This window comes from Leptosomus discolor, chromosome 2 (genome assembly GCF_034619465.1).
Source record: "Leptosomus discolor isolate bLepDis1 chromosome 2, bLepDis1.hap2, whole genome shotgun sequence".
In the NCBI taxonomy this organism is placed as follows: domain Eukaryota; kingdom Metazoa; phylum Chordata; class Aves; order Leptosomiformes; family Leptosomidae; genus Leptosomus; species Leptosomus discolor.
In genome coordinates, this window is record NC_141392.1 from 29,549,444 (window position 1) to 29,574,021 (window position 24,578).

The window sequence follows — 24,578 nt, forward strand, 5'->3', positions numbered from 1 at the left end:
GCTCCCTTCCTTTGACACCACAGCAGAGCGTTCACTGGCGGAGTCCTGAACTAGGACACACAGCTTGCCAGCTCTAAAAACTGCAAGCATTTCTGTTCAGAATGTCTTTGGCTGTCTAACTGTACCAAAAATACACTATTTTAATTTTCTTCCTGGAAAGCTAGTTTTTCCAGTCCTGAAATGTTTGCCTGCAGAAGCAGATTCCATTTCAGCTTTTTGGATAGTTGCAGCAAGCAGTGTCATTTGTGTGTTAGCATTAGAAGGTAGGAGTGTATTTTGCTAAGCATCTATCCAGATGGGCTGGTAAAGATGAGTTTCATGTTTCTTTCTGTAAGATAAGCATCGTTTTCACTGGGCTGGTATCAGAAAGTCCCAGCTAAGGTCAGCAGCATGCTATGCTATTCCCTGTACAATACCAAGAGGCAAGCTAAATGGTCTGCAGTCTGAGAGAGGAGTCGCATTCCTGGTGAATTGTGTGTAACACAGCTAGCTCTGATGGGTCAGAAATCCTGATCCTGCACCCTGGAAATCCTGAAACTGGCTTCAAAAGCATAAGAACGTTCAACAAAAGAGGGGTCTGTGTTTATTGTTTCCTAGGTTTTTTTGGTTACTTGGAGCTTTTAGAAGGCACTCACACATTCTCAGCATTTTTCAGAAGCTTTGACAGACACTTTGCACCAAAAGTGACTCATGTGAAACCAAGGATGGATCTGCAGTTACCTGAAAAGACATCAGAGCTTCATCTTTGCTTCAGAAAATAAAAATAATAATGACTTACACATGATACTGGAGAGTTGAGGCTGTAAGAAAGACATCAAATATCATTACTCCTCCTACCCACTACTGAGAGTGGGTACCACCGAGCATGACAGATAGCAAATTTTGAGACAGCTCCAATTTGCGATAAGACTGCCAGGAGGGGTAGAGGGATGAGGGGCTGAGGGAACAGGAGCAAGAGAATGGGTAAAATAAATAGAGGTGAGTAGACACGAGAAGAGGCAAAAAGACAAGAAGGAGATTAAGGGCAGAGAAAAGCTACACTGCCTCCTCCCCTCCCTTGTACCTTGATTTCTACGAGAGCTGTGCGTATTATTTAAGTGTCCTGTAGCAAGCTCTGCTCCTCACATCCACTGACCCTTTGCTCAGGAATCAGGTAAAAAGCATATCTGTCTCCTCTGAAGTCAAGCTGGAAGTCCTGGGGTGCATTAGAGGAGCAAAGCCCATGCCAGCTGTCCTTTATCATCGTCCTTTCCAGCCATTGCCTGAGAACAACCTGACAGTCCTTTAACAATGCAGTCTGTTTTGAGGGTAGGGACAACATGGCAACACTCCCCTGCTCAACAAAAAGGTTATAGCATCATTTTTTTCCATCTGATTTGCTTTGGAGCAATAACTAGTAGAGTTAGTAAGATCTGAGCAGTACTGTTTTCTAAGAGGAGCCTAATCTTAAATACCTTAAATCCATAGTTTGGCATTTCTGGAAATGACCTGTTTTTCCAAGGTGTGGAAGAACTGCAGCCACTGTGGTCCTCAGGAATGCAGCACTTTTGAATATCTGCCTATCTAATCACCTAAGAAGAGACTCTAGAAAGCTGCTTCTTCAGTTTTTAACTGTGGCAACTTGTTATTTCACACTGAAACTTACTGGGTGACCTAGAGGAAAACTAAGCATGAGCTTCACAGGTTGCCATTCTCAGAAACGCTCTCAGGAAGAGTGGAAGATCTCTGGGCATGTTCTAGGCATAGACTTGGCCAGATCCTCATCAGTACCAGCCTGTAGGCATTTTCCATTTCCTCATCTACTTCCTCAAAATCCAGACCTCTGCTTAGACTTGCCTCAGGTAAACCACAACTGACTTGAATTACATAAGAGGTAGAACAGGTTAAGACAGAGATAAAAACTTCAGAGTTTTTAATTAAAATGAGTTCTAAAGGTCAAAAAGGGATTTCGGAAACTAGACAAAACATATAGTCATAAAATCAATATGAATATTAACATGTACGCATGTGTATGTGTGTGTGTACACATATATATTTGAGTTAGGAACAGAACAATATAAAGCAGAGGAAAATCAATCCAACAAATAGAGAAATTCTACTGCAAATACTCTGCACTGTAGACCTAAGTGGCCTCGTTTACTGGACCAGGTGGTCATGAAGTTGTTTGTAACTGTGAAGGATACAGTTCTAATCCAAAACTTTTAGCCTAAATTGTTCTGCTGCTCTGACAAAATACTGCTCCTGTTCTCAGATGGGAGCATGCCATATTTGTGTGCCACGTTTTTAGTATCTTTTGAAGTTTATTTGGAATAGAGACAGCATAAGATTCAGAGGTTAGTTGGGTCACCTTTTCTTCTTCGGGAGAATGGTTTTGTCACTGCCTGTGATCTTCATGTTATTAACAATGGCATGCAAAAGCTGAGAGAGTAGAGACTGGCAGACGCAGAGGAGAGATGGGTAGGAGGCATGGAGGAGGTGAATCTGGATTCCCTCCCCATCTTTTTATGCTGGAGGGAACCAGATAGGGAAGATGGCTGGAGGACAGACTGTTATCAACTCTTATGATTTTGAGGGTTGCATAATATTTTTTTTAATGTAAAGACAAAGCTTTGTGACTCATGTAGTTGCAGAAGACTGAGTGATCTTTTGAAGGCTAAAAGAGGGCAGTTTCTCCCAGTGTGATGGAGCATAATCAAATAAATCCTGCTGAGGACAGGTATCTGGATATCTTCTTTTGGGTTTAACCATTCCACTTCCCCCTTTGTCTCCCAGCAGCAAAGCATAACCTCCTTTTCCAAGGCACTTGAGGCTTTAAGTCCTATTATGCAATGCCTACAGGAGACCTGAGCAGTGCAGAAGAGACAGCGCTGACCATTTTAAAGCTAAAGTAAACCTAGACAGGTGGGCAGCTGACAAGAGTAGACAGATGAATGCCTCAGCCCATGGAAAAGAGATTTAAACAATAATTATTCCCTTTCTCCTTAGAACATCATTCAGTATGCCAGTGCAAAGGGATCCCCATACAAACATGAAACACCACTGACTGTAGGGACCAGTGCCATTTCTGGAGTCTCAGCAGGGCACCACCAGTTCTGAAACCCGTCTGCCACAACGCGATACAGTGGGTATTTAAAACAAGGTGCCAGAAGTGAAAAAGGCTGACTGTGGAGTTACGGTGATGCAGATTAGGCAAATATTTAGGACCATCCCCGTGCCTGTTAAGTCCTGCTGCTTCTTCTGCTGTTGTGTATGTCAAGGAATGACTCTGGCCTCTTTGTATTTTTCACAAGCCAACTTTAAATCACAATTAATAAAGGCATCTGGTTCTTTCAACCATTTCATTTTACTCAGAGGAGGCAGATATGAAATACTATCCCTTTCAATAGCTGCTTGGAGACTTTATCAGATGAAAGAAAGGGCAGAGAAACCCCTGCCTAATCAAATTCTCCTGTAATCTCAGCTCTCAGAGATCTTTGCTCAGCAAAAACTGTCATTTTAGCCTACAAGAAACAGACATTTTCCTCTACATAGAGTGTCTACAGGCACCCTTGATACAACATAGCAGGCACAGACCTGGGCGATTAAAAAAACCACATCAATTAATAGTATAACATAACATATATCAACTATAACGAACTATAATGCAGCTGTATTAGAAATCCCCATCTCACGGATCCAGAAATACTTTCACTTAATTCCCTATGGCCAGTCCGTAGTGACGGCGCGCCGGAGCCCAGTCAGGCGGAGGGGTTGAACTGTCCGTGGTAACTTCAGCACTGGATTTCGCCATAACCCAGCTCCCTTCTGACCGCACAGATCCAGCCGCCCGGCCACCGCACGACGCTTACAGACTGCCCTATTTCTTTCTTAAACAAGCCATGAGAAGCATGGGGGGAAAAAGACACCCCACGCCCCGCTACTCCCGGTGGGGAGAGACCCCTACCAAGCCCCGGGCTTCACTAGGATGCCGGCCCTCCTCCCCACCGCCGCTCGGAGGGGCCCGGCCCCAGGCCCCCCGCAAGCCCGCGGGGCGAGGGCGGTGCCTGCGGGCGGCCGCTGCCCGGGGGAGGGGAGGGGATGGGATGGCGGGCGGGCGGGCCGGGCGCTGCCCACCGGTCCCTCCCGCCCACACGGCGCGGCGGCGGCGCGGGCAGCATGTGGGCCGCGGCCCCTCTCCTCCTCCTGCTGCTGCTGCTGCTGCTGCTGGGGCGGCTGTGGCGGCGCGGGGCGGCAGCGCTGGAGCCGGCCGGCCGGGCCGTGCTCATCACCGGCTGCGACAGCGGCTTCGGGCACCTGCTGGCGCTCCGCCTTCACCGCCTCGGCTTCACCGTCTTCGCCGGCTGCCTCTGCCCCGGCGGCGAGGGGGCGCGGCGGTTGCAGCGGGAGGCCGCCGCCGCTGGCGCCGGCCGCCTGCGCGTCCTGCGGCTCGATGTCACCCGCGCCCGCGACGTGCTGGCCGCCAAGGAGCTGGTGCTCAGCCACCTGCCCGAGCGAGGTGAGGCGGGGCGAGGTGAGGCGGGGCGGCCGCTGGGACCGGCGGCGGCCGCGGGGGTGGCGGCGGGGCGAGCCTCGCTCTCGGCTACCGGCCCTTAGTGGCCCCCGCCAGCCGCAGCCCCGGGGAGCGGCCGCCTCCTCCCCCCCGGCCCCGTCCGCCGCCGCCGCTGCCCCGCGGGCTGGGCGAGGGGCGGGCGGGAGCGGCAGGGCCGGCGGGCACCTCGCCCCGAAAACGGCCCCGGGGCTCGGAGGGGCTGCTGACAGGGAGCTGCCCGAGGCGGTCAGCTGGGCTCTCACGGCTCGGGTCACTGGTGGTGCTCATTGCAATCACCGCTATCAAGAATAACAGCGATTTTTATATTAAAAAATGCATTGATGCTTGGCTAAGCAGTACACAAAGCGGTGCCCGTCCAAAGGTGCCGGCAGTGGAGAATGGGTGGGCTCCTCAGGGCTCCTCACCTTTCTACCTGAAGCGGAAATCCCTGGGTGTGGGGGTCCCGGGGATCCCTCCCCAGATGTCCCACAGGAGGAAACTGCAGGGAAGGCAGAGAAGAACAAGCATCCACGCATCGGAGGTGGTGGGAAGGTGGTGTATTTCTGGGCATGATTTGTGAAAGGGGGAATAAATAAAGCAAATGCAGAGAGGACAGCTGCCGTGCTGTGCCAAACCAGTTGCTTCTTGGTATAAGTTGAGATTTGTCAAGCTAGTCCCTGCAAGGATTACTTAAAAGGAAACCTGTCAATTATACACCCAGGGGAACGGATAGATTTTTAGCTTGCAGAATAATTGCAGACAATCTAAATCCGGGGTTATCCACTCAGAACACATGGCACAGAGCAGGTAATGGGGCTACAGTCACCTCCTTTCCCATTTAGGCTGCAGGGCAAGAGTCACTCAGTGTAATACCAGGGAGTACATTTGGCTCAGAGCAGGCTTACTCAGGCTCAGAAGTAAGACTCCCTCAGAATTACAAACAGTTCCTGCTCACAGGGGGAATATAAGCAGAGAATAGAGCATAATGAAATGCAAGGCCTCTGCCTGCCTGGTTCATTAGCACGTTGAGAAGGGGATGAAAGTAAGAAAAAGCCTAGACACCTCTCATTAAGTACGTGTATTTATGGTTGATCTTGACCTTATCTGATTAAGAGGCAGAGCCTTTCTTTCTCAGTCTCTTTCCCAAGCTGCAGAGACAATGCAGATGACTCACAAAAGCCCTTGTAGGCTCAATGGGGATCAGGTCACCTGAAACTCTGGGCTACAGATAATTAGTCCTGTAATTCTGGCAGCTTGGCAGCTTATGCAATGGTCATGTTCATGCTGTCGTGTAGACTCTTGAGTCCACAGTTCAGCACTAACTTGCTAGTTGTCCTTGCTGCTCATAGGCATGTGGACACTCCTTCAGATCAAGGCAAATCATGCTAGAGACATCAGGGCTTGCTGGAGGGGCCAGGAAGGACACTTGAGCACAGCTGGTGTTGAAATGCAGTGTGCACACAACATGTGCACAGTGGTTTTCCTGGGTCAGTCAGGCCTTTACAGCCACAACCTTTTCCCATTGTTGGTCAGCTCTTCTGCTGCAGCATTTTGAGGGTCCTCCACCATCGTGGTTTAACCCCAGCTGGCAAATAAGCACCACGCAGCCACTCACTCACTCCCCTTCCGATGAGATGGGGGAGAGAATCAGAAAAGTGAGAAAACTCGTGGGCTGAGATAAGGACAGCTGAATAGGTAAAGCAGAAGCTGTGCATGCAAGCACAACAAGACAGAGAATTCATTCACCGCTTCCCATCGGCAGGCAGGTGTTCAGCCATCTCCAGGAAAGCCGGTCTGCATCATGCGTAACAGTCACTTGGGAAGACAAACGCCATTACTCCAAATGTCCCCCCCCTTCCTTCTTCTTCCCCCAGCTTTATATGCTGAGCATGACGTCATATGGTATGGAATACCCCTTCGGTCAGTGAGGGTCAGCTGTCCCAGCTGTGTCCCCTCCAACTCCTTGTGCACCCCCAGCCTACTCACTGGTGGGGTGGGGTGAGAAGCAGAAAAGGCCTCGGGTCTGTGTAAGCACTGCCAGCAATAATGAAAACATCCCTGAATTATCAACTCTGTTTCCAGCACAGATCCAAAACACAGCCCATCCTAGCTACTGTGAAGAAAATTAACTCTAGCCCAGCCTAAACCAGCACATCTGCAAAGGCAGAAGAGTAATTTTATAGATTCAGGTAGCACATATGCCATTTGGGAAAACTCTCAATTATCAAGTAATCTTCCTCCTAAGTTTATTAAATAAAAAGGAGCAAAGGAGTTATTTTAATGTCTGATGTTAATGGAGTAAATGCCACAAGTCTTCTTCATCAATATAGAGGCATAAACATTTTTTATCTCAAATGTAAAGAAACTGTGAGGACACTCTACTTATGTAGAGTCTTTAAGCAAAAGACTTCAGTAGGAGTGTTCCTTCTTGGCACCTCTGAAAATAGATGTGTTGTTTTCTTTGGTATTTTAACTTCACAAAACCAGTTTAAATTTAATGATTCAACTGATGGTTAGCTCTCATATTAACCAATTTATTTGTTAAAGATAGAAATTGTAAAATTTTTTTACATTTGGGTCAAAGATTGTTTTTAGTGATATTCTTTTTCATTAGGAAAGAGAATTCTGAACAATTTGTAATTGCATTTATGTTCTGAAAGTACCTAGAAGATGAGAAAAGTATGTGACTGCACAGAACATTTTATCTACTACCCAAAGGTTCCCAAAGGGTGGGCAGCAGAGCATGTGCCTCACTGTCCCACCAGTTATGGAACTCTCCGTAGTGAAAGCTTAGGACATTTTCCATAGTGGATCACAAACAGCAGCACCCACAGCCTACACCAGGAGACTGACCAAACTGAAAATCAAGTACGTGTCGGACATTTGTAGTACAGAGAGCAAAGAGCAGGTGTTCGGTCCAGCAGACTCTTTTAAATAAGCACTGGACAGACAGAAAATCTGCTTTTGGTTTTTGCACAAACAATTCATACTGCTGTACGAATCCAATGGATCAGGCTGAAAGATTATAGCAGATCACAGACTATCTTACTTAAAAGCTGTGAAAACATTCACCTTTAAAATAGTTACTGGCAGTTCTAATAGTTACTAACAGTTCCGTATGTTGTTTTTAGCTTGTAAGTACTATTGGACGGTTCTGTCTGTCTGTCTCTCCCTCCCTCAGAACAGGATAATTCTATTCAGCAACTGCCTGTAGAAACTGAGAAGAGGCATCTATCTCTGGGAATCGCTAGGCGTTTGCTTAGAGACTGTTCCCTCGCTTCTCTTCTTCAATTATTACTATAATCAGTTTCAGTCTAGTACCAAAGATTTTAAGTACGTCACATCAGCGTGCTGGACTTCTAAATTCAGATCACTAAACCACTCCTGTATCATTCCAAAAACAGTCACAAAGAAACCACTTCAGCAATCTCCAGGTTTAATGGTAAATGTGCAAAGGCTATGGATTCCAAATTAACCATCAGAAGATGTATGAAAACAGAGTTAAACGACTGCTTTTTGCATACTGTGTTTAAACAGCTCAGCGTAAATCCTAGTAAAGATTAAATATTTATTCTTCATGATTACAGTATCATCCTTTCCATGGACTCATGGATCTCAGATAAGTATGGCTTTTTTGGTAGACATGCTGTCTTCCGAGTCAACTTAATATGACTGATAAGCCAAAATTTTGTCCTTTATCTTAAATATTTTCCTTTAGTTGATGAAAATACATGTTTTCTTGCATTCATTACATCTCTAGACACTATTTTCCTTGTTTCAGACTTCCAGAATGCTCTTGTTTCTGCTTGTATTTGCATAAAGCTTATTGATCCCAGTCAGCATCACATACTCTTATTCTAGACCTGATACACGGACAAAGTAAGAGAGTCTCTGTCCTGAAGAGTGTACAATCTACAACAGAGGGCTCTCCGGACAAGAAGCTGGCAATTAACAGGGGCTCAGAAAGCTCAAGTCCCTCCTGAATCTTGTTCTTTGGTAGATTTTCGTTGCTTCAAACCTAGACCCAAGTTGAAGATTCTGCAGTTCTATACTGTAAAGCCTGTATTTTTTGCCTAGAGTCCCAGTGAAAAACCTAACTGCCTAATTGTGGACTCCAGTGGATGGGAGAGTCACACTCTCCTACTGACTCCGTTCACTGCATGGAAACACACGAGAAGTTCCTTATTCTGGGGAAAATGAGTCCAAGAAGCCTTGCTTGGCAGTTGCTGGAGGCAAGGGATGTCATGGAGGAATACTGTGCTCTCACATTTTCCTGGGCCCAGGATAAGTAGACTTATATAAGACTAAAAGATAAAAGACTTCCTGCTTTAAGTAGACTATTCAGTACAAAATGTACAAAAAATGTATAAAATCTCAGGAATAAAGCACAATACTCCCTACACCTTCTAGTTATGCCGTAACCATGAGATAACTAACCCAAGCTACACCTTGTCTTCTCTGTCTCTCTAATGCAAGAGTAGGAATCCAAACTACTGGTAACACACCTAGCTGGATATTCCACTGCTTCATAGTTTGTTTCCTTGTAAATATTTGTTCTATTCTAGACTGTGAAATTATGTGAATCTGAAAAGGATGGTAAAGCAATTTCCTTGTTACCTAGCTCATTCTCTAGAGCTAACTAACTGTCCCTCTGTGAAAATCTGCTGGCTCTGATGCCTTTTTTTTTTTTTTTTTTTTTTTTTGCTTGTGTGCCCATTAAGATGTCTTTCTGAAATATTTAGAATCCTTTCTTGCTCAGAAAGAGGAAACTTCTTGCACTTGCACATTAAAGCAAATATGAAGTAGACGGGGACTTTGGGGCATGTTAATTTTCAACTCTCTCAGGCTCTACAGCAAATCTCAGTATTTTTCTGATTTTCTTCTTTTTAAAACAGGAATTTCTCTTCCTGTCGTTGCCTGCTGTGAGTGGGTGATGTGTAGCTAGCTGGAGAGGAGGAATATCAGTTTAGTCCTACCTCCTACTCCAAGGTTATTAAGTACTCTCCTCCACTTAATTAAGATTTCCTGTTCACAGAAGCCACCCAGTAGGCCCATAGTACCATATTTTAGTCCAGACTTCCCATACAAATAGATTCATCCTTGCAATGAAGACAACTACAGCACGCTATTCCAAGCAAAGGATGGTGACTGAGGCCTTGAGCAACCTAGTTTAGTTGAGAGGTGCCCCTGCCCATGGCAGGGAGGTTGGATTAGATGATCTCTAGGGTCCCTTCCAACCTAAGCCATTCTATGATTCTATGACTCATAAATGTAGTTATCTAAAACCCAGGAGTCTCAGCTTGACTGCTACTACGGACACCTAGCATTGCCACAGACAGATTGGTTTGTCCCTTTCTTCGTTTTTCAGTAGTAATATGGCAAACCACACTCTCCTTCCTCTGGCTAGTTTCCTTTAGTACGGGATTGGAACCTTTCAGGAAAGAGTCTGCCATTTTTGCATGGGCTCAGGTTTAGATGAGATACCCCAAAGATCAGTGATACCAAGAATACATGTTTGAGTTTAGAAAACCTGGCCAAATTCAGATATTATTTGCGTGTAGGCACCTACATAGAAATGGCCTAATTTTCAAAACATTTTGCAAGCACACAGCTTCTAAGAGCTTCTGGAAAAACATCAGACATCTTTTGGGTCCAAATAAGGACTCTGGATACATGTCTTTTGGTCAGCATGTCTTGAAGCAGAAATTATCTGGGAGGTTATGTGAGAGCTGGTGTTCTTCTCCTGAAAGCCTCACTAATCTTAAGTTAGGTTTCCTAAAGTGATTCTTTAGATCCCCTGCTATATCTTTTAATCGTTGTCCTCAGGATCCATTTTCCCAACACAGAGATCAGTGAAAATCTCTTTGACATCCAGTTCTGCTTTCCAGTTTATTTATTCCCTGCCTGCTGCAGCACAGTCTAATACTCCTTTTCCTATACTGTGCTGGGGCTGAGTTCTGTTTTGACAGTTTGAGTAATTTTTCCCTTCCAGATCAAACATCAGCTGCTTTTTCCTAGTGTGTCTGTGCATGGACACTCTGCAGAAATGCAATATCTCTCTCCTTTTGCTGTTTGATTCTTACTTGTGCCTTGTCCTTCTAGACTTCCATCTAAGGACTATGTTTCTTAGGTTACCTGAGCTGCATTTGTCTAAGCAAACATACAATGTATTTTGTATGCATGTTTATAGCATTAATTTTTACCACAAACATTTTGGGAAAGGAAAAGCAAAGCAGATTCAGCTTCCCTGAGTACACAGCTGGGTGGGTTGTTTCTCAGGATGTAGGAAGTTTTCTGAGAAAGTGGCATAAGGCAACAACAAACTCTTTGTTACTTGGGTAGAACTTTGCAAATTGATTCAACTGAAGAAAGTGGCAGGAAAATTTGTGGAAAATAGCTGAACGTTTCCCATTTGGGAATGCCAAAATGTTCTGAGGAACAGTAAGTTTCACTTGAGGGCAAACAAAATGTTTTGATCTGACCCTGAGCAAAATCTTTTTTTATGTTTTACTTAATCTTCTCTTCAGGAAAGCCTGTTTCAGTTTATCTCAAGCCAGTTTTTCTCCTCTTGACTTTTGATTTGGACACTGCACAGAAAGAAGCAGCCATTATTCTGTGAACTCTGCCTGCTTATACACACAGGCTGGCCTCACCACTAACAACCTGGAATCTTTGAAGTCCATGAGGCAAATGGCTGGCGAGAAAACTTAAGCTTTGCAAGCTAAATTCTGTGCTTCACAGGTCAGAGAAAGAAGAAGAAAATCAATTGTCTAAAGTTTAGTGGCTGTATTTCTGAAGCCCTAGTGAATTCAGGGATATGCGGAACAAGTGTTGTTGCTGTGCTGTGCAGGATGCGTCGGCAGAAGCAGAATGACTTTTTTTTTTTTTAATTAGCAAAGGTAAAGCTGAGAAGATCAGAGAACAGCTTTTACAGTGATGCCAGGCTTCAGTTTGTATTGTGTTAGAGTTATGTAAAAATAAACCTGACTACAGAGACCTCCAGCCTTAAGTAGAAAGAGATGGGGTGTGCAGCTACTCAGTCAGTCCATCTGCAGATCAGATCACATGCAAGTACAAAAATACTGAGTCCTTTACAGAGGACTCTCTAATCCATTGATCTTGAAGCATTTTACTGGGAGGTCAGTCCCATGGGTCTAGTTCCATTTTAAGAAGGAGAAATAAAGCCATAGAATGATGGAAAGGCCTGGAACAACAGGGCAATGGCAGGGGGAAGAGAGAAGTCTAGGATGCCCAATTCCAGTGGCCATTTTTTTGGTCCATTTCCTCTCCACTGTCTGCTGACACCTGGGACAGTGGAAAAGAGGTGAGTACAAGGAAACTGCTGCATTGCTAGGACAGCAGTCAGTCTGTACGTAAAGTTACAAGAGAGATCCAGTGTCAAGGATTGCTGTGTGGCAGACCGCTAAATAATGATTTATTCTCTTTGGTGGACAGGGTTATCCAAGTTCTGTGTGGTAAATTCCTGATTTTGAGTGTTTTGCTCTGCAAACAAGACATTCACTGAAAGAACTTTGTTTCTTTCTCTGTTCAAACACCAATTTCACTGCGTAATACAAGTAGTGTATGTATGTTAGGAAAGCTTACAGAGGTCTGCTTTACAAACGAATTGAAAAACCTATCTGTTTCAGCTTTAACTATTGCTGTGAATGAAATCCTGTATTAGCAGCTCTTGGCAGGTCTCTGGAAAGCCCAAGATACCATGAAATCATCACAGTAGCTTTGTCAGAGAAGGTCAGGAAGAAAAGAGTTCAGCCCAAGGGTTTCTGTGGCACCTTCAGTGGGGGGACCTTTGGTCCCCCTGAGAATAACTTTGCCACCATGGGTACAGGATGGTACAGCTGGGTCAGCATCACACCCATGCCCCAGACTCTGTGTCCAGAAGAAGGAAGACAGGCACTGATACCCCCTCTGCCTCACCAGAAAACTAGGCTTGGAGATCCTGTAGAAGGCATGACAAAAAAATCATTTGCCTCAGATGCGTACAAGAATTCTTTAAAAAAATGCATGAGAAAACCTGTCAAGGCTGGCAGAGACAGGCTGCAAACTTAGCTATTTCAGTGCAAGTCAGGCTACCCTTGCACTTCTGGATACATGTTACACTGCTGGTTACCCTAGAAATACTCTCAGTCAGGATTTGAGGACAGAAACAGAAATGTTTTCAAAAGCACTGTGTCACTCACTGCTTTGCTGTACATCTACAGATATGTGCTCTGAAGGCAAGAACAAGTCAGCATGGCTGAATCAGCATTTAGTCAGCACGTCCGCTCCAAACTGCGAGCACTCTACACTTCAACAAAAAAGCCTTTCCAACAGCTGAGGTTGTTAGCACTGCACAGTGCTCACACGAAGCGCTGTGGCTTTGGGCTAAAGGCCTTGCATTTTCTGGCAGAGAGTTCTGTCAGAACAAGCTTTGCTGCCGATAAATTTCCACTTGTAAACACTGGAATCTTACTGCATTTCAGGGGGCTGGGCTCCTTAGCACCAAAATGCATTGTTATGTGGAGGAATAGAGTTGCCCAAGGGTACAAAATAAACCAAAAAAATACTGTAGCCACTGCCCTTACTTGGTTACTTTACCCAATGATGTACCCATGTACCTGATCCTGGTTGATTTCAGAAGGCATCGAAGCTCAAATCCTGGAAAAGGAGCCAAGACTCAGGCTCCTAAATTAGTCAGGCACTTTGAAAATATTACCCCTTAGCCTTTAGACTGCTTAATATAATTTTCACAAAGCTGCTCATAGCACACAGTGGGATTAAAGTAATTAAAATATCATGGTACACTGCATTGGCAGTAAGATGTAGTCTCCCAGATCATGTCATTCATAAATAACTTAAGATGACTACAAAGTGAGTGATTATTAAACAGCACTGAGACTTATATAGTCCAGATAATGGCCACAATTACATTCCTTCATTAAACAAAACATGCCTGCACTTCTAAGTAGAAAAGACAAAAAGATAAGACAACTAAAAAGATGTTTCCAAGGGTTCAAATCACCAGTGTTGTTTCATCGCCTAATGGTGGTTGTTTTGCAGTGACAAATGCTTGCTGAGACATTTCTCTTCCATAGGTTTCTGGGGGCTTGTCAACAATGCAGGAATATCAACATTTGGTGAGACAGGGTGGCTGTCTATGGAAAAATATGAAAAATTTGCAGATGTGAATCTCCTTGGGAGCATCAGGACAACCCTGGCATTTCTTCCCCTTCTAAGGAAATACAAGGGTAATGCTAATCCACTGTTATTTAGAGTCGTAGAATAATTAGCTTACTATAATCAGGGTAATGTAGCATCTATAAAAGAAGCCTTAATTGTCTCTCATTGAACTGAAATGACAGTCTCCTTCTGTGTGGCCTGAAAGAGCAACTTGATCCTGAAAAGAGGGTATAGTCGTAAGAGGAAAAAAATACCCTTAAAGATCCTGTCTTTATAATACATAGAAAAAAGTGTTTACAAATAATGAATTATGGCAGTGTTTGACTCAAAAAAATAAAAGAGAGAAAAAATGCTTACAGTACATCATTAAGCCCGGGCAAGGCTTTGTAAGCACTGACAATCAGAAAACACAAAGATCCAATAAACTCCTGCTTAACTTTATTATTTAGGCTTTACTATTTTACTGTTTGGCAATTAGGAGAGGAAGGATGACCCTATAGAGGTGAACTAGAGACATCCAGCTTCCAGTTCCAGGCCTAGCAAGATCCTCTCTATGACCTTGGGCAGGAAACTTCAAGTATGTGAAACAGTGCGGTACAGAGACGCATGGCTATCCAATGGGATAAATGCATTTGCATGGACCTCCACATGCGTGGGCTTCATCCTTTCTTCTGAGACTAAATGGTTCAAATAGCCCTCTGCAGCATTGCAGCATGCCTCAATTGCCTTGCAGTTTGTTCCCTACCTGTCCCTATCTATATTTGGGAAACAAAGATACGCTTTTCCTTTCTACCCCTTTTGCTTAGCTTGTCCATTTAAGTTGTAAGCTTATTAAGGTGAGGATTTGTTCTGTGTCTATACAGCATCAAGAACAGTAAGGGCTAGGTTTCATCTGGAAGCCCCAGATGTCACTGTTACACAAAATGTTGGTAAGATAAAAGCATTCCCTTTTTGGTTACTTTGCTTTTTTCCGCTTGGTTGCCTTTGGCTGCTGATATTCTGATGCAACAATAAAGAAACCTTGAAATACTGCAAGCTGGATGTGTTTTGTAGAAAAATGTGCTATTGCATATACTCAGTGAGTGTGTTATGTGGCCATTACACGGGGAGACATCACTTTTTTTCCCGTGATGTCCTACTTACTGCTATAACTCTGTGATGCTGATCAGAGGCATTTGTCTGACTCCATGAATTGCAAGGGGCTACTCTGAAGTGAAAGGGACTAATTGTGTGTATGATATTAAGCACATCCATAAACTTTTAGAAGATTTGAGTCTGGGTGGCTGCACATGCATAGTCCCTTATCTCAAAAGAGCACTCTGCATCTTATTCCTGGCTGGCAATGCTGCCTTGCCCACACCTGATTTTCAAGTCCCATCTATGTAGGAGAGGAGGCCAGGGCACTTCTAGAAAGAATCCTAGGTTTCCTGTCTCCTTCCTCACAGGAACAGCCAGGACAGCTAAAGCTTATGTTTTTGGGGGCAGCAAGTGGCCTCTCCAGATGAAAAGCTTGAATTGTGGAGGTTAGAGCATTCTCCTCAGAAAGCTGGGTTTCAATTACCTTAGTGAAAGGGAAAAGTTAAATGATGTGTCCCACATCCTGGGTGTGCGCCCCAAATCACTTAGCTACTGGATAAAAGAGGCAGAGGTCATCCTACCATCGCTTACCCAGTAGCCGTGTTCTGAAGGAAGGGGCTTACTGCCGTTTTAGCAGGAGCACCTGTTCCAAGAAAAACTTCAACGTTGTTGATACATATATAAGGAGGTGTTGCCCTCCAGCCTAGAATTAAGCATCCAGCTCTGAGATGAGTAACATTCCCCCATAACTTTTCCAGAGGACCAGGCCAGCTGATGTAGCATCTTGATCAGCAAGCTGGCAGTTGTTCTCCTATTACTATATATAAGATTTATTCCAGACGCTGCATAGGAAGGCAGGGAACATAATTCAGCAAGACAGATTTCACTGCATTCCCATGATGCCCTTTTGATATCCCACAAGCCTATACCATTCGGTCAGATCTGGGGCCCAGACGTTATCTGCATCTGTGGCAGCAATAAGAGTGCAACAACATTCTTATACCTTGTTAGCAACAACACCATCTTCTCTCTCACCCCTGGTATTTATATATCCACATTTACACATTTCTGAACTCTATGGTATAACTATGTGATAGAAGTTTACAAGTAAACAATGGAAACGAGCCACAGCCCAGTGCCTCAAATCAGAAATCTCTGCTATTTAAGGCATTCCTGCAAGAGTTAGAAAGGAGAAAAAAGCAGCACAGATCAGGGAAATTACAGCAAGGCAGTGTAAGGCTGCACACATTTTGTCAAGTCACCTTCCCCTGGTGAAGCTTATCACTGTGCAGTCTGATTTTGACTTTATGTGCACAGTTGTAAGCCAGGTCTCAGTGCAGAGACATCATTAGCACAGAAAAAAATGGAATTAGTAGTCATATATCCACCACAGGGAAAATCATCACTCCTCTGCAGTCCTTCTCCTATTACTAGCAGTCTTTTATTGCTATTTTTCACTCTAAAGTTTTTAGAGGACCACTTTGTTTCCACTCCTTTCATCCTGTCTCGGACTCAGAAGGAATAAGCAGCATGCTGGGAATGTGTTACACTTTGTCTAGTACAGCATCTGTCACTAGATGGAAGGAAGATTTCTGTGTGAAGTTCTCTGCTTAACAGAGCTGAGTGCACTTCTGTGCTGGGACTGCACACCTACACAGCCCAGCTTTCGATACCATTTAGTAACACAGCATCATGCTAAACACCACGTTATTAGCTATTCAGAAGACTCAGGTAAATCAATTCTATGTTAAAGACTGAGAGTGAAGTTACATTATTTGAACTGCTTTCTTTCCAGGACGTATTGTTTTCATGTCCAGCATTATTGCCTATTTTTCTCTGGGAAACGGCATATATTCTATGACCAAGGCAGCTATTGAAAAATTTTGCGATGCTCTAAGACTGGAAATGAAGAAGTTCGGTGTTCAGGTAAGTGATACAACAAGTTGTTTTGTGTGAAACTCCCTGCTATTTCTAGCATTGATTTTCATATGAGCAAGAGAGAAATTTCACTCCTGAAACTTCCTATGGGGCTGAAATGCATCTTTTTGTGGGGAAAGAAGCAAGTGACTTGCACAAAGAACCAGACAATGGCATGGAACTGCCATGTGGAAATTTTGGCCAAGGGAACAAGAACAAGCTTATACAAAATTATATCTAATCTTGTGCAAAGTAAGCTCCACGCATCAAAAATGACAAAGGTAAAGATCAGAGCTGAATCCATGGGTGCAACTTGCCTGTTGAAAGAGGTGGTTTCTCTGTGGCTAATGAGTGAGCTAGAAATCACCGAAACAGCAGACCTGGGTGATGTTTGCCATTCTGGGAAGCTGTGGGATAGCGCTTCTCCTCTTTGTGCAACACTGCAACTTCCACGCTTTCTCCACATCCTCTACAATGGAGAAACTTCCTAAGACAGGCCTGCCTGAGCAGTGCCATGCTCTGTGAAGAGTTGATAACAATACCAGGTAACTGCAACTTTTTCTGGGGTGGCTGCAGGAGCAAAGAGCCCAGGTGTGAGTGATGTACAGCAAAAAGGAAGGCTTGTCACCTGCCTGAGGGGTTTTTTCTCTCTTCTCTCACAATAGCAGTGCTTAAAAGCTCCTTCCTTTTTGTGGGAAAAGCTACACTACAAGAGGCAATACTGTGTAATTATGAGTAGTAATTATGTTTTTATTCTCTTAACCTAAGAGGCTCTAAGAGTGCTCTTAGTGCCCTGTCTAAGCAACACTGATAGTCAAACCTGAAGCTTAGATCATTAAGCAGCTTCGCTAGGCTTTTTCCTTGGAGTCACTCCACTGCTGAAACACTCTTCTCAAACACTAAAAGTCTTCCCTAGAGGAGTTACATTGGTGTACTCTTTACATACAGAGGTTTATAGCACTGTTCATAAGCTTGGTGTTGGAAGAAATTACTGCTATGCATCTATTAACTACCCCTTTTGGATAAATATAAAATGCTATAAAATGCGAGTGATTTTACACATCCTAATACCACACAGCATGATGAGGATTTGAACCGATTAGCTGAGGATAATCTCAAATGCATGGAAGAGCTTAGTTTAACAGGTTAGCTCCTCTGGTCGTTTTTGGCATTTTTACGTTCCCTCACCCCTGGAATAGCCCCAGCACACAATACAATAAGCCAGGCTGACAAACATTTCCAGAATATCTATGAGAGTTATTTTTCTGTTTCTCACTGTATGCAAGACACTGGCTGGCATTTGTCTCAGAACCTAGCCCACAGAGAGCCTACAGAATACACAGTCCCTCTTCACTGTGCTCCCCTCCCCTGCCCTGTTGTTTCCTTTGTCCTTTCACAGCAGAAAGTCATCCAGAGGTGTCAAGGAACAGATGGAGCTATGGCTCTGTCCCACTGAACTCCAGCCAGGCAAACTGGCTGCCTACAGGAAACAAAGTCTGTGTCTTCTATTAGAAAGAAGGCTACAGAAAATCAAGGAAGGGGAAAAAAGCATCGTCTCTCCTGCTCTCCTAGCCAACTCCAAAAAGCTCCAAACCATCAAGTTTTCAAACCTACTTTGCTTAAAATAAATGTGGGAAGTTTATTACTGGCATTAGCTTAGCTAATACTGAACACTTTTGAAAACAGCACCCAAAGGGAGGGCTCCCAAAGATGCCCTGTGACAAACCTATCCGAGGCAGCACAAGATGCCCCCAGCTATGCATGCTATCTCTCTGCTGGAGCTCTCCTGCAGCCCTTCCCGCTCCCACTTAACAGTGCCCGTGCCCCAACCCCCCCGGCACGCAGTGCGCCGATTGCCGTGCAGGCTGAGAGGCAGGCATGTGCCGGTGCTGGCACACCAGGGGTAGGTAGCCTCTGGTAGAGGGGCTGAGTGGAGACATTAAGGTTTTCTATTACCACAGATTTTTCCGGAGAACACCTGTCACATCCCCAAGTCTCTCACACAACTCAGCACCATTTTTCCTCACCTTGTGTTGTAGTCCTTAGGAATCAGGTCAGTTAAATGCCATGGAGTTTTTAATGTTGCATATCTACAAATAGTTTTAACAAGCTCGCTGCTGAGGAAAAGCGTGCATACTGCGAGTGCTCATCCTGCTCTGAAATACCCCAGAAGCCTCAGAAGGTAGCAGAAGAGTAGCAACAACACATGCAAAGAAAACAGGCAGAGTAGCAAAGGATTTGCGTGCCTTCAATTTAAATCTACATGCACAGAAATCTACGGCAATTTGCTAATGACTTCAGTGAGAGCTAGACCAGGACCTTTGGTCCCCTCTGTACTTGGCTGACAACGCCTATTTTCCTTTTAATTACACCTACTTAGGAAAAACAGTACTTCTTTCCCCAGGACCTTCTAATTTTCTTTGACATCCTCCTTTTGCCCGAGATTAGGGCAAAAAAATTCCAATTGCAAGATTTGCCACTGAGTGAAAAATCCAAAATATTCCTCTTTGGAGACATCAAAGTCATACTGAAATGCTTTGTCTCAGTATTGTCAAAACATTTATACCATTAAGCATTCCCTAAAAATCAAAGATGCACAATTGCATTCTGTGAAGGTATGCTGCGTAGTCAAAACAAGAACATTAACATCAGAGCAAAATGAGGAAGTCAGAATAAAGCACCTCTGCAATCTTAAATGTTTCACGGGAATATATTTGATTTGAGTCAAGTTTTCAAGGTTAAAATTTCAACAAGGCAGCATTTTCTAGAAGAAATCTGTCTGCAGAAAGCTTTTGATCTGTTTTACTGACTATAGTACTTAATTGAATTCAGAATGACTGATTGCATCTTGATAAGTTTTACATCTTGCTTTTAGGTCTGTATTATTCAGCCAGGAAATTATGCACGCTCTACAAAAATTCAGCCACCAGTCAGTGCTGAAGAGATCTGGAATGAACTCAGTGAAGAGGAAAAGGCAGTTTACAATAAGGAGTATGTTCAAGAGCGGGCAAACTTTTTCAACAGCATACTGAGCGAGGGAAGCACTAACGGCAATGAGGTTGTAGATGCTATGGTAGATGCTTTAACGTCTCCTGCACCCAAGGCGCGTTACATGGTAGCAAAGCTGAAGGAAAAAGCACTGGTGTTTGTGTGTGCTTTATTCCCAACCGTTGTGATGGATTCTGTTTTGTCTTACGCACTGAGTAAAGTAAAACTTGCATAGCCTATATTGGTACTGTTCAGTGACTCAAGCTGGGCAGGTTTTTAAACTGTGAAAGTCAGGGCTCAGACTAATGCTCCCAGAAATACCAGGTTACTGTGTTAGAGACACAATGGAGACAAAATGGAGTATATCCCACAGGGCAACTGCCCACCTGAAATCATTACTGCAGAGATGAAAATACCTTATTTGTAGGAACCTGAGTAGTAATTTATTAGGGGTGATGGGAAGAGGTTAAGGGAAAAGTTAGGAGTGAGAAACAGACCTTGAAATACTTTGAACGAGGTAGGCGGCTGTAGAAAGTTAGGAAAAGCCAAACAATAAAGTTGTTAATATGGAAACAGCGACTTGGCTAACTACAGTTCAGCACTTTTTCAGGTGTTCTGGATAACAAAACCAATATGTCTTGGACTTGGGAAAATAAGTAGCATATTCCATTTACAAATGAGTATTCAATCCTAAATAAACTCTATCTTTTATCTAATGCCTGGATTAATCAATGTGTTAACCTAAAGTAACCTAAAGATAAACACCAAGGTGACAGATATCAGTATGCAGTAGCAACCTGTAGCTTAGAAAGAACATAGTCAGCCTGGAGCTCTGTTTTTGCTACTATAGGGAATAAGGTCTGATGAAAAAAGAAAATCTATTAACATGAACAGGAAAACTTTAGTAACATGTATCTATGAGAGTAATGGAGCACAGTTGCTTCATTAGCAGTCTCCTAATAACTGTTGCGGCAAAGATTGCTGGTTTACACGTACACAGTTGTAAATTCAGCTTGGTTGTAGCATGGGACAAAATCCAGGAATTCTGGAACCAAAAGATCCCAGAATAGCTGAGACCAACGGCAGTAATGCTGGTAGATACAGGGCAGCAGCACAGAGCATTAGCCTCCCCTATGCCAGGTCTCCCATATCAAACCGGATTCTGCTATAAGTTGACCTGGTTAACTTTTTGGCCTGAACCAGAAATTCCATCCTATATCTGGGAAGTCTTTCCTAATACATTTAATTAATTACTGAGAAAAGTCACTTTCTGTTGTGGTGGGTTGTTGGGCAGTCTGAGTCAGAAACATAGATCAGCAAAGAGACTGACTATTCCAGGTCCTCTCCTGATAACACTCAGCAGTGGAACAGCCATCTTACTGCACCTTTTTTAGACTGTGGAACATTCTACTTCTCTTCCCAAATGCTGGACCCATCGCTGGAGCTGGCACTGGTAAGAGGACAAGCCAGGGCTCCCACCTGTTCCTCAGCCCATCAACAGCAAGATTATCAAACGATTATCATCCACTCTCCTCATTTAACCACAACTGAACAAGGCCAAGCAAGGGAATAGCAACAAGGCTTATTCCAACTGAACCAATCTATTTCTTGTATAGGAATTCCCCCCGCTTGACCTCAGGGATTTCAGCAGCCTTACATTGCTTTGGAGGAGTTGCTTTCATGCTCTTAGCCAGTCTTTGTGTAGATTACCCTTCCTTACAGTAAGTAGGCACTGAAGCCAACAAGCAGCTTTGAAACCCAGATGTTTCTCCATCAGGCCCAGGGTACATGTTCTTCTCTCTGTCTCAGAGACAATGTCGCTTTCCATTACACGGTCTCCCTTCTATCTGCATTCCTAAAAGCTACAGCAAGAAGTTGTTGCTGAGAGCCAGGACCACCAGAAGAGCAGCCTCCCGAAAATCAATGACATGAAACACTTCCAACTGAAAATTCCTCCTTTATTTGCTGTCTATGTGGTGAAGCACGTGACCAATATTTCAGTAGCCTCATGTAACAGCAGATGAGCAACACCCGAGAACGTTTATTCCTTGGTCTTGAAAATTAAGAACTCGCAGTGTGTAGTATTTTACATGGGATACAGTGACAGGCTGGATGAAAACAGATGGGACAAATGAAGGCAGTTTGTATTTTCACTACTGTCTAACCTGTCAGCGCAGAAGCTAACTGAAAAATAGCTCCAAAATTATTATCTTTCATCTTCCCTCTCAGGTTTTTAATATTACGATCTACATATAAAGAACTAATCAAGAGAGAGTCAGAACTTATTAACAGGCCTGATGAACTCCCACTGAAAGTCATCTGGAATCCTCCCACTGAGTTATATGGGTTCCAAGGCACAGCATCAGACAAGTGAACCTAAAAAAAAAAAAAAGTTGTGGGAACGATTTCAGAGTCTCTGGGCTTAACAGGAAAGAGACCCTCCTAAGAAATGGTGATGAAAGGGGTGCAGCGCTCCCTCCTCCACAGATCTCATAGGGTACAGAAGTTGCAGGATTAGTAACAGAAGCTTTCAGCAACCAAACATTGCTAACCGAGTCAGTGACAAACTCCGAGGACCCCCTGAGCTGTCAGCTCTTCAGCCGAACTCCTGCCCACCTGTGTGTCACTGGAAAGCTCACCTTGACTCCAGGGATCCCAGCCCTTACCCTGGCCCGTGAAGTACCTGGGGAGCATATGCTGGGAAGTGCACAGTTGCTGGACTGCCCCACCATCCCCTTAGTTACTTTGCCACATATGTTGGGTGAGGGTGCCTCCCTCTTACCTAGTAACCCTGAAATCAGCTTTACCTCAAGGCAAGTTAAAGCACGGATGCATACAAGAAGCCTGTATTTACAACATCCAAAACAAGCAACAGTTACAGTGTTTTAGGAAAAACCTAGGTGACAAAAATAAAAAAGAAAAAACCCAATCTCTAGTGACACTACTCTTAAACTTGAAATGCTCCTCTCCTAATACCCAGCTAACCTGCTGCAGACAGTTTCCTGGGATTGTTTTTCTATATAGCATTCATCTCAGATTGCCTTCAACAGAGAACTTCTCAGCAGAAGACATTAGCTTTTATCACTACTTGTCTGTTACAAGGCTTGCTGACAGTTTGGGAAAAATTTAATTTTCCCCTTGGAAACAACCACCACAAAAGAGACACAGCTTTTATCCCAAGTCTTTTCTCCGGGGACACAGTATCAGGGACCTAACAAAGTGCATAAGCAGACATAATACCACTGTGATTTACAGAGAACTCTACTAGCTGTATGAACACACACATGGATTTTACAGAGAGCTGGTCAGGAGGTAAATTCCAGCCATTGTGGGGCTTTCTTACTAAGCACCTACATCAGTTATTTCATAGATTTTCTCTTCTATGCAAGGGCTTATTCCTAAGAGTGCATATTAATTGATAGAAAGAATGAGCATTGTTTTTGACAGTAAGTAATCACAGAAAGAATATAAAGAAGAGCAAAAAAGTTAAGATAAATCAGTAACTTGTGCATTGATCCGAGTGCTAACAGCTTCATATGGCATCATCAAAAAAGACACAGAGTGGAGCATGGGAAATACACATATAACACAAGGGGTAGCAGGGCATTACCTACCAGCACAGTTTTGAGTTTGTTGTGCTGCTGCGTGAAACAAAGGTCATCTCCAGAGGTTCACTGTTCCTTCCAGAGGGAGACTTTTGAGAAAATCCCCGTGACAACTCCCCAGCCCAGGCTGTTCTGGCGGGTAGAAGTGCTGTACCTCTGCACTCACGGTCAGCGTTGCAGGCATCACCACCAGTTACACACACACACACCCCGCGCAGCTGCGGCAGCACTTCGCTCCCACCGCACTGTTATGAGTGGGCCAGGCAGAGAGTTCTATTGACAGTTACCAATATTAACACCTTGATTTGATCTCCTGCTCCCTCAGTGTAAGTCACAGCTAGCTGAAACAGTCCAGGCGACTTTCAGAATTAGCCAAATGTGTAAGTTTGTGTCATCCTCCCAAGCTGGCAAATCTGACCAAGAAGATTTTGGGTGTAATGCACCATGCAGCAGATTTTTTGCAGTAGCATCAGAATCCAGAGAGATGAGTAACAGTAATAATTACTTGCACAGTAAAAGGCTTAAGTAAAAAACATGCAATCCCCAAGCACACCTTCCAACTGAAATCAGGCTCTCATCTAGCTCCCACTGATGCCAGCAGGACCCTAGTGCCAACCAGCACGAGAGTCCCTATAGTGCACAGCTTCCTTGCAGAGGTCAGCTGTGGGATGTCTGCAGCATCCTCATGCTTTTACATCGACAGATAAAAACCAGCACGCTTGGAGCATCCAGGACAGAGCAGGCTAAAGGCCACCCTAATTTATACCACATCAAACCTCTGGAGAGAGACCAGGAGGCACCTTGGTCTGTACCACACCGCGCAAGAACTGTGTCTCGATTTGTGCTGTGACGTGTTTCCCCGATTTGGCTCTGGGAGCTGTAATCTCCAGCTACCAGGCACCAGGGTGTGTTCAAAGCTCTGGGCAATTTACACCTTTCTTTCCTTAGTGCAGTCAGTCACATTTTTAACACCACCATCCCACTTGCATTCCTGCATCAGCTTGGCACTCCTTCAAGACTGAGCTGTCAGCCAAAAAGAGCCCAACAGCTTGAGGCTTCGTACCCTGGGATAATTTTCTCTGGCGAGTTTTATTTCTCTCTAAAGACAAGGAATACTGTAAGTTTCTCTAACAGGATCTTGATCCTGTTTCTTTTGGAGTTGCTGCAGTACCACACAATACCAGAGCTTCAGCCAGCAAGGCACAGATGCTCTGCTCCCAAAGCCACAGTGCTTTGAAAGACCCAGGATGATGTTCAGCAGTTGAAAAAGGATGTTTTGCTTC

At 44.2% G+C, this 24,578-nt stretch overlaps 1 protein-coding gene across 1 annotated transcript; it reads left to right on the forward strand.

Annotated features, from left to right (window-relative positions):
* The first annotated feature begins 4,155 nt into the window (after positions 1–4,155).
* On the forward strand, positions 4,156–19,925 carry LOC147415945 (D-beta-hydroxybutyrate dehydrogenase, mitochondrial-like). Its single transcript, XM_086461305.1, has 4 exons — positions 4,156–4,495; positions 13,624–13,776; positions 16,581–16,711; positions 19,578–19,925. Exons 1-4 carry the CDS (start codon positions 4,156–4,158, stop codon positions 19,923–19,925), a joined length of 972 nt encoding a protein of 323 aa, XP_086317431.1.
* Positions 19,926–24,578: the final 4,653 nt, after the last annotated feature.